The 17,731-nt window shown below is 41.0% G+C and overlaps 1 protein-coding gene across 1 annotated transcript in view; it reads left to right on the plus strand.

The window, feature by feature from the left end:
• LOC145357119 (peroxisome proliferator-activated receptor delta-like) overlaps positions 1 to 17,731 on the plus strand; it is a 62,001-nt gene that overhangs the window by 33,910 nt on the left and 10,360 nt on the right. Inside the window, exons 4-6 of the mRNA XM_080210268.1 lie at positions 792 to 930; positions 2,183 to 2,385; positions 14,045 to 14,492. Of these exons, the coding sequence (XP_080066394.1) occupies positions 792 to 930; positions 2,183 to 2,385; positions 14,045 to 14,492 (790 nt within the window). The remainder of the gene's footprint in view (positions 1 to 791; positions 931 to 2,182; positions 2,386 to 14,044; positions 14,493 to 17,731) is intronic.

The following is a 17,731-nucleotide window of genomic DNA, read 5'->3' on the forward strand; positions in this document are numbered from 1 at the left end:
AGCCTTATTAAACATTTATCTAGAGTTCAAGACAATTTGAAGCTAGGTCCTGCTAATGGAAAGAACTTGGATACCCTTTAGCATGACTTCAGAGTTTGGACTGGGGCAGCAGCAAGATTGGCCCAGTGGGGATTTGGATCAGATAGGTAGTGGTAACAAGAGGGGTAGTATAGAGTAAGCTTTTCAGTGGGTCACAGGTAAATGACTACAGATAGGAGCTAGAAGGGCTCGCTCAAATGCAAGTTGAGATAGTGGCCAGAATTTTCCATGCAACCCGCCAGGTGTTCCACAGCAGTGAAGGCTGTCCGTCATTGGCCAATGGTGGGATTTTCCTGTCCTGCCATTGTTAACGAGGTTTCCTGTTGAATGCATCCCTCACCACCAGGAAACCTGCAGCGGTATTGCACAGTCAACGGGAATGAAAGATCCCGCTGGTGTAAATGGCCGGAAAATTCCAGCCAGAGTACAATGGGAAAGTTAGTTGAAATCATCATGACAGTGCCAGGGCGTGCATGCATGCCTTCAATATATGCAGAGCATTTTAAATTAATCTGTGTTTGCTCTCTAAAATTTCAAAATGACTGATCTGGCTTGCTCTACAGGTGATAATGGAAAACACAAATAATTGTAAATAACTCAACAACTTGATAAGACAAGGAGTGAAATGTTGTCGGGGCTAGCGTATTATCAGAAATTTGCGTTTATTTATCAATGAGCCACGTACTCTGGTTTGAAATGCTATTTCTGTCTCTCTGCACAGCTTAAATCTAAACTAACATTTTGGTTTCCAGGGTTTCTTCCGAAGAACAATTCGCATGAAGCTGAAGTATGAGAAATGTGATCGTAACTGTAAGATCCAGAAAAAGAACAGGAATAAGTGCCAGTATTGTCGCTTCCAGAAGTGCCTGGCATTAGGAATGTCACATAATGGTCAGTAAGTGTTGCCAAAATGAGCAAATGAAATTTTAAGACATGATAAGTTGACAAGCTAAACAGCTTTCCATATAGAGAATTGTGTAATTTTATAAGCTGTTTGTATTTACATCTTATTTTGTATAAGTTGTGCTTTACAAGAATGTGATGTGGTAGAAATAGTCTAAAAATCAGAGTTGGTTGATAATTTGCCACAACTTTATTTTTCATGTGCTTCAATTGTTCACCTTTGTTGTTGATTCCGTTTTGAATTAGACCAGTCTTCAAAATAATTGTACACGTTATGTTGTACTTGCTAGGATAGCGCCAGGTTTAGCCTCGATCTCCGCTTGGCTGATCTGACAGATTTGCAATAAGAATTGGTTTCACTAAATTGTTTTTTTACCCAGGCTATGGAGGGAGTATAATCAGCCAACCTTCCTCATCCTGATTACTATCAGAATGGGAAAGGAAAGAAAAGCAAATAAAAATCCAACAAGGCATGCCTGGCTTTTAAACAAAAAACCCATGAATCTTTTGGGGAGGCACAACCTGGAGTTAACTGTGAATTTTCAAACATTGCCCTCATCTTTGAGTAACATTTCGAGCAAGGCCATGCCTGCCTGTTCAGAACTGAGACCCTGCAGCCACAGCATTTTTTTTTAATGAAAAAGAGCAGGGAGCTACCCAGGTGTGCTAGCCACCATTCACCCACAGTAAGTGCCACCATAAACATTATAACTGTCCATTCACCTCATTGCTGTTTTGCAAACTTTCTGCATGTAACTTGGAGACCTGTTTTTCCTACAAAAGCCAGATGTGAAAGGTGCCCTGTAAATCTGCCAGCCTTTGTATGTTTTATCATGTCCTCAAAGCCCATCAGTTCATATTCCATCTTTGTAATATATCCATGGCTATTGTTTTCTATCGTTCTTGATTATCCTTTGTTATTTCTGGAATTGATGGGACAATAGCCATGAAGGACAGTATGATTGCTGGTCCTTGCATTTTAGAAGGTTAAAGTGAAAAGGGTTACTGTTTTACAATTGTTACCAGAGGGGAGAACTGCCTGTTTTCAATTTATGCTAACGACCTTGTGTTGAAATCTTCTACGGTAGTACATACTGCAACAATTGATACTTGTGTAAAACAGACCCACTATTCGCAGACCTGCCTAATAATAAATAATTTAAATTTAAGCCAATTTTATGCTTAACCTAAATGAACTGAATTATTTGCCAAGTCTAATTTTGTTTTTCTCTGATAACAGCCATCCGATTTGGCCGAATGCCTGAAGCAGAGAAGAAAAAGCTAGTTGCAGGACTTCTAGCTAGTGAAACAACAGTTCAAAACCCACTAATAGCTGATCTGAAATCACTGGCAAAACACATTTACGATGCATATCTAAAGAACTTCAATATGACTAAGAAAAAAGCACGAGATATCCTAAGTGGAAAGGCGACCAAGGATCCTGTAAGTAAAGGGAGAAGAGCCTTGTTGTTCTGAGGCTGAATTTTGTGATCAGCACAGGTACTGCCATAACATTACTATACCTTGGTTTTCCCAACATTGGCTACACTTGTAAGAAATGAGAACAGAACATTGCTATTATATGGTTCACTTCACATTCACTTCTCATCCCTAAGAACTTCATAGACAATGAAGCATGGCAAGAACAGATTCAATTTATCCAGTGCCTTTAAAATTGCAAGATATCCTCTAGGTACTAATCAGACAAAAGTGCTGTGCCAAAGAAGGCTGCATTGTAAGGAGTGGCCAAAAGCATGGCTAAAGTGGTGGCTTCTAAAGTGAATCTTAGAGTGAGGCAGAGAGGTTATAGGAAAAAAATTCCAGAGCATAAGATCTCTTTGATTACCAAAAGGTGCAAGCCAGAGTCCTTGGGGTGGAGGGGAATGGTGGGTTTGTAGGATAGAGAAAGGTGTTCTAAAGATGTGCTTGGTTAGGTGCATTGGTCATTCTAAATTCTCCCTCAGTGTACCTGAACTGGCATTGTATGACTGCTACGGGATTTTCACAATAACTTCATTGCAGTGGTAATGTAAGCCTAATGTGACTAATAAACAAATTTTAATTTTTAACCCTAGTGAGAATTTTGAATTGGGTTTCCCCAATTCAGATCGCTGAGGGCGGGGATGACTGATGAATGGAATATGAGCAAGCAGGGTTTTGGGTTAACTGAATTTTGTGTAGGATGAGAATCAGACTGGGGAAGGAGAGGGATGAACGAGGAAAGAGGCAGAACTGATAGATTGAATGCTAATGATGACAAAGTGCAGGAGCTGCAGGTGTTGAGGTAACAAAGCAGTTGGTAATGGAGATAAGAGACTGGTACTTTGAAGAACAGAGTCTGCTAAAATGAATTGAAATTCATCTTTGAGAAATTGGAGGTGCCTTTTTTCCATAAATCAGCTGATCTTTGCTGAGAACAATGATCTCTTCTAGTTTATTAATGGAAAAGCTGTTGTGTTTCAAAGTTAACATCATATGCAAATATCCTGAGGCACAGCATCTGCACAATTTTAGTTCCCTATTTCACTTAATACATGTAATTCATAAGCAATAGAAGCAGAGGGTATTCACTCCGTAGAGTCTGCCCCAACATACAAAAGATCATGGTTGGTTTGTTTCTGGCCTGTACTCCACTTTCCTGCCTGTTCCCGTAACGCTCAACTCCCTTCTTGATCAAAAGTCTGTCTAACTCAGCCTTGAATATCTTCAGTGACCCAGCTTCCACTGCTCCCTTTCTTCCAAAAAATTCTGAAAAAAGGAATTCCTCCTAATCTCTGACTTAAATGAGAGACCCTTTTTTTTAAAAAAACTGAAAACAGTATGAAATATTCTAAGTGAAAAGGCTAACAAGGACCCTTAGCTCTAGATTCCTGCGTGAGAGAAACATCTTCCCTGTCAAACCCACTCTCAATCTTATTTGGTTCAATAAGATCACCAAACTTGAATAAGTATAAGTCAACCTGTTCGATCTTTCCTCATGAGATAACGCATTCTTCCCAGGAATCAGCCTAATGAACTTTCTCTGAATTACTTCCAAAGGAAGTTCTTCCCTTCTGAAGTACCCTGAAGTCTCTCTCCACTTAAATAAAAATCTACTTTTTTATTCTTCCTGCCAAAGTGGACAGCTACATAGATTCTTTGTATCTTTCTAACTTGTTTTCTTACCCAACTTTGTATCATCAGGAAATTTGGATGCAATACAGTTGGTCCTTTTAGCCAAGTCATTAATATAGATTGTAAATAGTTAAGGCCAAGACTGATCCCTGTGGCATTCCGCAGGTTACAGTTTGCCAACCTGAAAGTTATCCATTTATCCTGGCCCTTTCTTTCCTGTTAGTTAGCTAATCGTCTATCCATTGTAATATAATAAGAACATAAGAAATAGGAGCAGGAGTAGGCCATCTAGCCCTTCGAGCCTGCCCCGCCATTCAATAAGATCATGGCTGATCTGTCGCTGCTCAGTTCCACTTTCCCGCCCTCTCCCCATAACCCTTAATCCCCTCTCCTATCAAAAACCCATCAACCCGCGTCTTAAAAATATTTAGCGAGGCAGCCTCCACCACTTCAACGGGCAGAGAATTCCAGAGATTCACCACCCTTTGAGTGAAGAAGTTCCTCCTCAACTCCGTTCTAAACCGCCCCCCTTTTATCTTGAATATACCACTCTGAACACCATGAGCTCCTACCTTGTGGAATAGCTGGTTACACGGCTATTTATAAAATTTGGAAATCCAAATTCGGAAATCTATTTGTTCCCTTTATCCACCCTGCTTGTTGCGTTCTGCAAGAACTAATGAATCTGTCAAACACTAATGCCCTTTCACAACACCATGTTGACTCTGCCTGACTGATTTTCCAAATGAACTGCTAGCGACTTCAGAACAGATTCTTGTATTTTCCCACTACTGCTTCTTTATCATACCTTTTAACTTGTTTTCCCATTGTTTTAACCAACTCCGTCTAATGCTTGTAATTGCTTTCAAGTTTAAGAAATTAATTCCAGATCCACATTTCTCAACCTCAAACTGAATGTGAAATTCTATCATGTTATGATCACTCTTACCTAGCTGTTGCTGTTTGTAGCTACTCTTGTCATGAGTCCTGCTGACATGATATGTCATGCTCATCTATTATATGCCATCGTCTCACATACTCTGCATTCGTCTGCAACACTTTGTGACTGTTCATCTAGAGGTACTTTTATTATGAGGTAATTAATTAAGCTGGCCTCATTGTAAAGTTCCCTTGTTGGTTAGAACATAGAAACTATCCAGGATACACTCTCTGAACTCATCCCCCAGGCTACTTTTGTCAATTTGGTTCATTTAATCTACATGGACATTAAAATCTCCCATGATTATTGCAGTACCTTTCTTGCAAGTTCCCATTATTACTCTGTCTTGCAGTGCATCAATTGTCAAGAGGCCTACAAACCATTCCCACCAGTGCTTTTAGGGAGTTGGAATGCTTGATATTGGGATTGGACATAATTCGGCACAACATTGAGGGCCGAAGGGCCTGTATTGTGCTGTAATGTTCTATTTCTATGTTCTATGTTCTCTTACCTCCACCCAAACTGATTCTTTTTGGTCCTCCGAAGCAAGATCATTTCTCACTACTGGACTAATCTCTTCTTTAATAACAGAGTCCCCCACCTCCCTTCCCTTCCTTTTTTTTAAAATATCAAATACTGTTAAATACTCTGGTCGTAGCCATGGAATCTTTGCAAGCATGTCTCTGTAATGACTATCATACTCACTTATTTTTCTTTGTATTATCAATTCATCTATTTTGTTATGAATGCTGCATTCTTTCAGATGAAGAGCCTTTAATTCTGCTTTTTACTGTGTTTTTCCTACTCTAGTGCAATCTTATGTTTATATACAGTCCCTTCTAGTTACACTCTGATTATTATTACCCACATCACTAACTTGCATTACTGCTTTGACCTTTTCAGTGTTCCAAATCTCCCCTCACATAAATCCTTTCCCATCACTATTAACTTCAATGCCTCTCTACAGCTTTTGTTGTAGGGTTCATTAGTATGTTGGTCCCAGCATGGTTCAGGTGAAGATCGCCCCAACTGGTGCTAGTGCTGATGAATAAATATTGATGTCTTGAGGAGTGTACATACTACAGAGAAGAAGGCGCTGGAATTCTTAAAGCGCATCAAGGTAGATAAATCTGCGGGACCTGATGAGGTATATCCCAGGACGTAGTGGGAGGCTAGGGACGAAATTGCGGTTCCCCTAGTCGAGATATTTGAATCATCGATAGTCACAGGTGAGGTGACTGAAGATTGGAGAGTGGCAAATGTTGTGCCTTTGTTTAAAAAGGGCTGCAGGGAAAAGCCTGGGAACTACAGGCTGGTGAGCCTCACATCTATGGTGGGTAAATTATTGGAAGATATTTTGAGAGACAGGATCTACAGGCATTTAGAGATGCAAGACTGATTAGGGACAGTCAACATGGCTTTGTAAGTGGAAAATCTCAAAAAAGACAGTAGGACTAGGGGGCACAGCCTCAAGATAAAGGGGAGGCGGTTTAGAACGGAGTTGAGGAGGAACTTCTTCACTCAAAGGGTGGTGAATCTCTGGAATTCTCTGCCCGTTGAAGTGGTGGAGGCTGCCTCGCTAAATATTTTTAAGAAGCGGGTTGATGGGTTTTTGATAAGAGAGGGGATTAAGGGTTATGGGGAGAGGGCGGGAAAGTGGAACTGAGCCACAACAGATCAGCCATGATCTTATTGAATGGCGGGGCAGGCTCGAAGGGCTAGATGGCCTACTCCTGCTCCTATTTCTTATGTTCTTATGTTCTTAAATCAAGTCTCACAAATTTAATTGAGTTTTTTGAAGGGGTAACCAAGAAGGTAGATGAGGGTGGTGCAGTTGATGTTGTCTACATGGACTTTAGCAAGGCCTTTGATGAGGTACCACATCGTAGGTTGTTACATAAAATTAAATCTCACGGGATCCAGGGTGAGGTATCCAAATGGATACAAAATTGGCTTCTTGACAGAATATGAAAATGCCGGCATTGGAGGCATTTTCAAAAGGCGTTTGATAAGGTGCCGCACAAAAGGTTGCTTCAGAAGGTTAGGGGGCATGGAGTTGGGGGTAAGGTGTTAGCGTGGATAGAGGATTGGTTGTCTATTAGGAGGCAGAGAGTTGGTATCAGTGAGTGCTATTCTGATTGGCGGTTGGTGACTAGTGGAGTGCCGCAGGGATCGGTGCTGGGGCCTCAGCTATTTACCATTTATATAGATGATCTGGAGGAGGGGGCTGAGTGTAGAGTAACGAAATTTGCTGATGACACAAAGATGAGTGGAAAAGCAAATTGTGCGGAGGATGTGGAAAGTCTGCAGAGGGATCTGGATAGGCTGAGCGAGTGGGCGAGGACCTGGCAGATGGAGTACAATGTTAGCAAGTGTGAGGTTATCCACTTTGGCAGAAATAATAGTAGGAGGAATTACTATTTAAAGGGCGAAAAGCTGCAACATGCTACAGTGCAGAGGGACCTGGGGGTCCTTGTGCATGAGTCACAAAAACCCAGTCTGCAGGTGCAGCAGGTGATCAAGAAGGCGAATGGGATGCTGGCCTTTATAGCGAGGGGGATAGAATATAAAAGCAGGGAGGCCTTGCTGCAACTGTATAGGGCACTGGTGAGGCCGCAGCTGGAGTACTGTGTGCAGTTTTGGTCGCCGCACTTGCGCAAGGATATTTTGGCCTTGGAGGGAGTGCAGAGGAGGTTCACTAGGCTGATACCGGAGATGAGGGGGTTAGATTATGAAGAGAGACTGAATAGACTGGGTCTGTACTCGTTGGAGTTTAGAAGGATGAGGGGGGACCTTGTAGAGACGCACAAGATAATGAAAGGGGTGGATAGGGTAGAGGTAGAGAGATTCTTCCTGCTTAGAAAGGATAGCAGGACTAGAGGGGCACAGCCTCAAGATAAAGGGGGGGCAGTTTAGAACGGAGTTGAGGAGGAACTTCTTCACTCAAAGGGTGGTGAATCTCTGAAATTCTCTGCCCGTTGAAGTGGTGGAGGCTACCTCGCTAAATATATTTAAGTCACAGGTAGATAGGTTTTTGACAGACAAGGGAATTAAGGGTTATGGGGAGAAAGCGGGAAAGTGGAACTGATCCACTTCAGATCAGCCGTGATCTTATTGAATGGCGGGACAGGCTCGAAGGGCTCGATGGCCTACTCCTGCTCCTATTTCTTATGTTCTTATCACTGAGGTAAACACAGTAAAAAGTCTCACAACACCAGGTTAAAGTCCAACAGGTTTATTTGGTAGTAAACGCCACTAGCTTTCGGAACGCTGTTCCTTCGTCAGGTGAGTGGAGAGTTCTGATCGCAAACAGGGCGTATAAAGGCACACACAGTTTACAGAATACTGATTAAAATGTGAGGTTTTGCAGCTAATCTGCTATTCAAGTCTTAAAGGTGCAGATAATGTGAATGGAGATAGCATTAAGCATAGGTTAAAGACGTGTATTGTCTCCAGACTGGACAGTAAGTGAGATGTTGCAAGACCAGGCAAGTCAGGATAGTGTGACATGAACCCAGGATCCCGGTTGAGGCTGTCTTCAGGTATGCGGACAGAAGCCAGAGGGTGGTTGTAGAGAGTTGTTGTTCAAACTGGAGGCCTGTGATTAGCAGTGTGCCTCAGGGATCAGTGCTGGCCCACTGTTATTTGTCATTTATGTTAATAATTTGGATGAGAATATAGGAGGCATGATTAGTAAGTTTGCAGATGATGATTGATGGCATGGTGGACAGTGAGGAAGGTTATCCCCAGTTGCAGCGGGATCTTGATGAGTTGGGCCAGTGGGCTGACGAATGACAGATGGAGTTTAATTTAGACAAATGCGAGATAATGCATTTTGGTAGTTTGAACCAGGGCAGGACTTAGTTAATGGTAGGGCATTGGGGAGAATTACAGAACAGAGAGATCTAGGGGTATATGTTCATAGCTCCTTGAAAGTGGAGTCACAGGTGGACGGAGTGGTGAAAAAGGTGTTTGGCATGCTTGGTTTCATCAGTTAGGACATTGAATACAGGAGTTGGGATGTCTTGTTAAAGTTGTACAAGACATTGATAAGGCCACACATGGAATACTGTATACAGTTCTGGTCACCCTATTATTAGAAAGGATATTATTAAACTAGAAAGAGTGCAGAAAAGATTTACTAGGATGCTACTGGGACTTGATGGATTGAGTTATAAGGAAAGGCTGGATAGACTGGAACTTTTTTCTTCGGAGCGTAGGATGCTGAAGGGTGACCTTATAGAGGTCTATAAAATAATGAGGGGCATAGACAAGGTAGATAGTCAATATCTTTTCCCAAAGGTAGGGGAGTCTAAAACTAGAGGGCATAGGTTTTTGGAGAGAGGGGAGAGATACAAAAGTGTCCAGAGGGGTAATTTTTTCACACAGAGGGTGGTGAATGTCTGGAACAAGCTGCCAGGGGTAGTAGTAGAGGCAGGTACAATTTTATCTTTTAAAAAGCATTTAGATAGTTACATGGGTACAACGGGTATAGAGGGATATGGGCCAAATGGGGCAATTGGGATTAGTTTAGGAGGTTTAAAAAAAAAGGGCAGCATGAACAAGTTGGGTCGAAGGGCCTGTTTCCATGCTGTAAACCTCTATGACTCTAATTGAAACCCATTTCTGTCACATCATTCTTTGAGCATCACAGTCAATTTCTGATCGTATTTTCCCTAAGCCAATTTGTACATGGCTCAGGTAATAATCAAGAATTTAATAATATTTGTGGCTCTGCTTTTTAGTTTAGTCCCTAGCTGTCACTCGACATCACGTTTTTAAAAAAAGTCTGATCGTTGTCTGTGGGATCTTGCTGTGCACAAATTGGCTGCTGCAATTCCCATCTCACAATTACATATTGAAAATAATTGGGTGGAAGGTGCTTTGGGACCGCTGAGGCAGTGAAAGGTGCAGTGTAAAAGCTTCTTTCTTGGCCCAGCTACGTAATTGGTACCCATATGGACCATGGAAACTGGATCCTTGTCCTCCCATTCCAAGTTCCTCATCAGCCATGAGGAACTCTGGAACCATAATTACATCATAACACAGCAATTCCAGGACCACACCCAGACTGCATGCTCTCAGGCTGGCAGAGAAACCCATACAAGGCAGCTGTATAAACAGAGGAGTGAAATTCTCCAAAACGGAAAGGAAGAATGCTAAGTGTAGACCTAGCCCACACTGTACATACCCACTGGGAGGAAGTTAGGCTTGCACTGTAACAAGTTTACACAGGTAATTTCCATTAATATGTGGATGTAGGAATTTGTGATGGAAAAAGTATGTGCAGATGTAAGATTTACAATATATAGATATTACATTTACAAAGAAATAGAGGGGCACATTTATAATCGAAAGTACTCTCCCTGGACTTTGCTTTCACATTAAAGGAAGCACACGCTTCGTTTGAAGTTCAGTGGCTGACCCAAAAAAGAAGAGTGCAGGAAAAGTCAAGCTGCAACTTTCTATGTGATACGAGTTGCCATATAATGCCCTCTGTGACTTTTTCAATCAGTCCAATGCAAAATTGAAATACAGCAGGAAAGATGCTTAAATTGTTGTTTCTTGTGTTCTAGAAACTTAATTTTAATTCAGAATCAAAGTAGGGTGAGAGTTCAATAGTCAGTAGTCCCAACTCAGTACGAAGTTAGGTCTCTAATAACGCATAATTCATACTGAGGTGTAGCGCCATATTTGTATGGAAATGTAATTAGGCTTGGTATTAAATATTAGTACTTGTCACAGAAGTATAAATGAGTGCATCAGTTGAAATTAGAAGCACTCCTCACAAACAGGAGTGGTGAATTATTTGCAGTTCGTTCACTGCAGGTTACCTGGTCCGAAGACTGGACTGGCGCTAAACACTTGTGCTTCATAAATGCATCGCCTCTTACTTCTGTCCCATTCCAAATTAATATAAAAACAATTTGGATTAGGAAAGTCTGATTATAGATTTTGTTATTAATCAGAAAGGGAGAATTTTCTGCTGCTGTAGCAGAATAACGATGTGCAAGTTTTTCCACAATCAAGCATCTGAGTTGAGGGAAAATAGACTTGATTACATTTATATTCCACTCTATCTAAGTCTTTCGGGAAAGTCTCAGTGCTTTATGTGCACTAAATTACTTTATAATGCATGAGCTATGTCCAAGTAAGCAAATAGTACTGCCATTTTGTGTTCAGTCAAAGCTCCAAAAGCAGCATTGGGATGAAGCATACATAAATGCGTTTTGGTGGCGTTGGTCAAGACATTGAGAGACTTTCTAACTTATCTTCAAAAAATGCCAGGGTTTTCAACATCCATCTGAAAAGTAAAGCACAGCCCTTCAGCCTCACTGTAACGTTGGAGTATCAGCCTGAATTATGTGCTGCCATCCTGAAGTGGGGACTTGAATGTGCAGCCTCTGACTCAAAGGGAAGAGTATTGATAAATGTCGGACTAATAGAAATATAGGCTGGAATTCTCTGGCCATTCGCTGACGGTGGGATTCTCTGGTCCTGCCAGCAGCGCACCACCGCCCGTGGCTTTCCCAGCAGCGTGGGATGGCTTCAATGGAAAATCCCACTGATAACAGCAGGACCAGAGAATTCTGCTGCCAGTGAATGGCACACTGCCTCCTGCTGCCACCAAGAAACACGTGGCTGGGAGGCCAGAGAATCCTGTCCATAGACTTCAACACCAGGCTACCTAAGAGGGGTACACGCAACACAGATATTAAATTCTTCCTTCAAGAATATCAACAGGAGTACTAATAGTTAAGATGCAGAATATGATTAGGGGTTTGTATGAATTTGGTAATCGGTAAATAAACAAAGTTTAAACACTGAACTTGTCTGCAAAAATACTGGCAATATTACATATAATGCACGCATTCATTTTTTTCTCCAATCCTGTCCTAGCAATAGCCAATTATAGCCCTATACTGGAGTTAATGACTGACAAATAAGGCTCTTTGTGTGTATGTGTGTGTGTGTGTGTGTGTGTGGTGGGGTAGTAGGAGAAGGAGGGAGGTGCAGGGAAGTTAGCACTAAGTCAATTACTCCTTTGGATAGCTAGCATGGACACAATGGATCAGATGGTTGCCCTGTGCCATAAACATTCTGTGGTTCTGTGACATATGATGCTTAGCTTCATTCTGCTTAAAGTTTAAAAAGATTGTTTTTCACTTACAGGTTAGACCAATTATTATTATGATTTGGCAAAAGCATCATACCAAATACATTTTTTTCCCATTGAGTTAGTTTCCAGTCTATTTGCTAACATATTTAATATGTTTTCAATACTCTACTGTTCAGAATTAGGAACTTAAACTGTTGGGATGTATAGTAAATGTTTGTGTAATCTGACACACTCTACAAACTGGAATTCTTTACTAACTGGAATTCCTGATGTTCTAATACGAATCATCACTTTACCAACTGGAAGCAATTACAGACTTACCCAGAACCTGTGTACTGTATTATTTTATACTTTATGTTTTAATGTACTATTGAAAGTTAGAAATAAAAAGAATACTGTTTTATACTTCCTGGATACTTGTGTATTAGCTGATGTTACAAGTATTGTGCTGCATTCCGTTGGTAAATAGAACTCTCCAATAACCGCCACTTTGATTAATCTGCACCACTCATTTCTCACTTGTCAGAAAATGAAAACTTATCTGTATTCTGAAAAATTTACAATTGATGTACAACGGAGACATCTTGTGGCTCTAAATGGTATTGTGTAAGCTTTCTGACAACAAAGGAAGTGTGTCAGATCTGGGCTTATGAATAGGGAGTTTCAACTCTTGTGGGCTTTAGAATGTCTGACCAACATTGCCTCTCTGAGCCCCAGTACTTAAAAATTAAAATAATTGCCCTTGTACTAAAATTCCTTTGGCACATCACCCCATACACACATCCCTATTCACCTTCCCGTTCCAGACCCCATCTTTACGTGCAACCCCCACCCCCCCATGTCACATGACAGGCGGCAGAATCTGTCAAAAGCCTGGTTTGGACTCTGAAATTTCATTTCATAAAGCCCTGTGCTTCTCCATCTCCTTCATTAAAAGTCAATCATATAATTGGTCACCCTTCATTGGCATCCATTTTGCAGAAACACCTGTGACATTCTTGTGAAGAAATATTATGTATATTGAAATTATAGTTGAGAGAAAGTCGAAGTCAAAGGGAAACAAAAAGAAAAAGAGATATAGAACACAAGTGACTCAGAAGGCATGCATGCATGTGAATCTGAGAGTGCATGCACAATTGAGAGACGCAAATTGCCCCTTAGTCCTGAGATGCATAAGTTAGAGGGATTAGCAGGTAAATGTGTAGGAATATGTGAGTAGGGCCTGGGTGGGATTGCAGTCGGTGCAGACTTGATGGGCCAGATGGCCTCTTTCTGCACTGTGGGGTTTCTTTGATTCTATAAATTCATGCATGACTGAATGTGAAACAGAGAAAGCACATGCATTGGAGAGTGGAGACTGAAAGAAGCGTGTTTCCTATCCATTTCAATTTGCATCAAGTTCTGTGTAGCATTTCCCCCATGAGTGAAATTCTGTTGGCAGTGGAGAATTTAAAAGCATTAGTGTTTATACTGGAGAGTGTAGATTATTCACTCACTTCTGTTTAGCTGAATAAAATGGGACATTGCTATTTACAAATTCTAATGGCAATTGTTGCATTCCTAACTTTTTAATTGTTTTTTACACTGTTAAAACTCTGGAAATTTTCATACTTGATCGTATCCTGATAGTTTAAAAAGCTTAGGCAGTTTTTCTGCAGGTCCAGTAGCCAAAATCTGCAACCTCTGGGGCCAAGACCATGCTTAATTTTATATTTGCCTGGAATTAGACATTATATCTGTACAGTGTCTGAAACTAATAAAGACCTTGAAATTAATGTAGACCTTAGCACTAGACCAGCAGCCATGTCAAAATTGTCCACTTAAAGCTGAATTTTGGTAATTGTACCCGTAACTGTTTGAATGGTAACAAACGTATATATGGTCCTCCACGAAAATTCTAATTGTTCTACTTTCTTTCCTGAATGTAGCCATTTGTTATTCATGACATGGAGACTCTTTGGCAGGCTGAGAAAAATCTAGTTTGGAAACAATCGGTAAATGGAATTCCGAACAAAGAGATTGCTGTTCACGTCTTCCATCGTTGCCAATGTACAACTGTTGAAACAGTCCGAGAACTCACTGAATTTGCCAAGTGCATCCCTGAATTCTTAAAGCTGTACCTGAATGACCAGGTGACATTACTAAAGTATGGTGTACATGAAGCCATTTTTGCCATGTTGGCATCAATTATGAATAAGGATGGTCTTCTTGTGGCTAACGGAAATGGATTTGTGACTCGGGAATTCTTGAGGAGCCTACGCAAGCCATTTAGTGAAATTATGGAACCCAAGTTTGAGTTTGCAGTGAAATTCAATGCCTTGGAACTGGATGATAGTGACTTGGCTCTTTTTGTAGCTGCCATTATTTTATGTGGAGGTAAGAAAGTAACTATCTTTGCCTGTGCAAGTACTGACTCCCATAACTTCATAGAATTGTGGAATAATAGAGTCTGCAATGGCTCTCAAAAAGCCATCCAGTTTTTGCTACTCCCCACTCTTTGCCCATATTCCTTTTGTTTTCATCCTTCACGTATTTTGTCATTTCCCTTTTGGAAGGTTGGGCGGAGCATTCCAAATCTTATTCCCTAATTGCATAAACAAAATAAAATGTTTCCTCGTGTTGCGCCTTGTTCTTTTGCCAATCTCCAAACAACATTTCGGCTACTAGAATCAGTGTCTTAGAACGTAAGTTCGGAGTGGACCATAAGGCTCCCTTGAGCCTGCTCCATCATTCACTAGATTTGTGCCCTTACTTGACGTGGTAACATAAGAACATAAGAAATAGGAGCAGGAGTAGGCCATCTAGCCCTTCGAGCCTGTCCCGCCATTCAATAAGATCATGGCTGATCTGTCGTGGCTCAGTTCCACATTCCCGCCCTCTCCCCATAACCCTTAATCCCCTCGCTTATCAAAAACCCATCAACCCGCGTCTTAAAAATATTTAGCGAGGTAGCCTCCACCACCTCAACGGGCAGAGAATTCCAGAGATTCACCACTCTTTGAGTGAAGAAGTTCCTCCTCAAAGATTCACTACCTTTTGAGTGAAGAATTTCCTCCTCAACTCTGTCCTAAACCGCCCCCCCCTTTTATCTTGAGGCTGTGCCCCCTAGTCCTACTGTCCTTTGAGTGGGAAGAGTCTCTCCACCTCTATCCTATCCATCCCATTCATCATCTTGTATGTCTCAATGAGATCTCCCCTCATTCTTCTAAACTCTAACGAGTACAAGCCTAGTTTATTCAGCCTCTCCTCATAGCTCAACCCCCTCAACTCCAGCATCAGCCTAGTAAACCTCCTCTGCGCTCCCTCCAAGGCCAAAATATCCTTGCGTAAGTATGGCGACCAAAACTGCACACACTACTCCAGCTGCGGCCTCACCAATGCCCTATACAGCCGCAGCACAATGGTTAGCACTGCTGCTTCACAGCACCAGAGACCCGGATTCAGTTCCGGCCATAGCTCACTGTCTGTGTGGAGTTTGCATGTTCTCCCCATGTCTACATGAGTTTCTGCTGGGTGCTCCAGTTTCCCCTCGCATTCTGAAAGACGTGCTGGTTAGTTGCATTGACCCAAACAAGTGCCAGACTGTGGTAAAGAGGGGAATTTCATAGTAACTTCATTGCAGTGTTGATGTAAGTTTTACTTGTGACTAAATAAACTTTTTACTTTTATTTCTTATTCTGCATCAACCTCACTGTCCTGCCCTGTATCATATCTCTTTATTTCTTCAGTGCCACAAAATAAATTGATCCTTGAATATACACATCCACAGGTTTTTCTGAAGGCTAGCATTGCAAAATTAGCTTTTTAGATTTTTTTGTACTTGTTTGTTTCATTGAATAATCTATTTTTCATGGCTCCCCAAATCACTTTGGACATTTGCTGAAGTTAACTTTTCACCATTTAGAAAATACCATTTTATCCTTTTTAGGTCTGAAGTGAATGACGTCACCCTTGCCAACATTGGTATAGTTTGGCTATTCGATTAATCTATCAATGTCTCTTTATAAGTTTAGCTTCCACCTATATTGCTTACAAAAAATAATTAATTCTTATCTTACGAGAGAAGCGTAAAGGAGAACGTGCTCCTGTCTACATCAACGGGACGAAGTAAGAAGGGTCGAGAACTTCAAGTTTTTAGGTTTCCAGATCACCAACAACCTGTCCTGGCCCCCCTGTGCCTACACTATAGTTAAGAAAACCCACCAACATGTCTACTTTCTCAGAAAGCTAAGGAAATTTGGCATGTCAGCTATGTCTCTCACCAACTTTTACAGATGCACCATGGAAAGCATTCTTTCTGGTTGTATCACAGCTTGGTATGGGCTCCTGCTCTGCTCAAGACTACAAGAAACTACAAAAGGTTGTGAATGTAGCCCAATCCATCACGCAAAGCAGCTTCCCATCGATTGACTCTGTCTACACTTAGCGTTGCCTTGGCGAAGCAGCCAGCATAATTAAGGACCCCACACACCCTGTACATTCTCTCTTTCACCTTCTTTCTTCGGGGAAAAAGATACAAAATCTGAAGTTACCTACCAATTGACTCAAGAACAGCTTCTTCCCTGACGCTGTCAGACTTTTGAATGAACTTACCTTGCATTAAGTTGATCTTTCTCTACACCGTATCAATGACTGTTACACTACATTCTGCACTCTTTCATTTCCTTCTCTATGAATGGTATGCTTTGTCTGTATAGCGTGCAAGAAACAATACTTTTCACTGTGTTAATACATGTGACAATAATAAATCAAATCATACTTCAACCTTTACTTAATGCAATTACTAGTTTAGAAGAGATCTAGGAAGTCCACCAAACATCAAAGTAGTAATACCTTGATCCCCGGGAGTATGAGACTCGTTAGGTTTAGAATGGAGCTAAAGTGGAGGTAACCACTATCAACATTCTCCCGTAACGAATCTAACAATTCAAATTATGTTGAGATACTTATAATGACATTTTGGTGTTGTATAATTAAAAGCTGGTGTGGAAGATGGTAAATCGCTCAATAATAGACGACTGAATTATCAACCCATGTTAGGCATGGTAGTACTTTGACTTGAAGAAATGTATTTTTAATCATGATTTTTGTAGAGGGTATGTGTAAAATTCTTTTACACTGTGTGAGTTTGCCTGCAAACCAGGCAGCTCACATGCCTGAGAATGCAGGCTAATGATTGATTTTAGCTAGAGATGTGTTTGTTTTAATCTGAGTTGATACATTTTTGTTTATTTGGTTTTCCCATGGGGTTTAGAGTAGAGTATTGATTGATTGACAGAGACAGTCATGTGTTAATGGGCAGAGCTAAGCTTGCAGAAGAGACAAGGTTTTAAAATCAGGAGCAGTGTCTGCCTGTTCTGAAAGAAGCAAGAAGTGTCTTTCTGTGTATCTCTCTAGAGGTGTGCAAAAGGCTCCAGTACTGTACAAGGACGTAAGCCTGTGACAAAGCTAACTGACTTTGAAGAGGGGTTTTAAGTCTCTAAGAGGAATATTGCCTGAATCGGAACTCTTAAAAATAGGTTGCAGTTAAGAACTGTATCTTGTCATGTTAAAGTATTGTTCAATTGGTAAATGCTAAGCTAATCATTTATTATAATTAAACTATTGTTTTGATT

Source organism: Carcharhinus amblyrhynchos, chromosome 22 (assembly GCF_965287045.1).
Source record: "Carcharhinus amblyrhynchos chromosome 22, sCarAmb.v2.hapA, whole genome shotgun sequence".
In the NCBI taxonomy this organism is placed as follows: domain Eukaryota; kingdom Metazoa; phylum Chordata; class Chondrichthyes; order Carcharhiniformes; family Carcharhinidae; genus Carcharhinus; species Carcharhinus amblyrhynchos.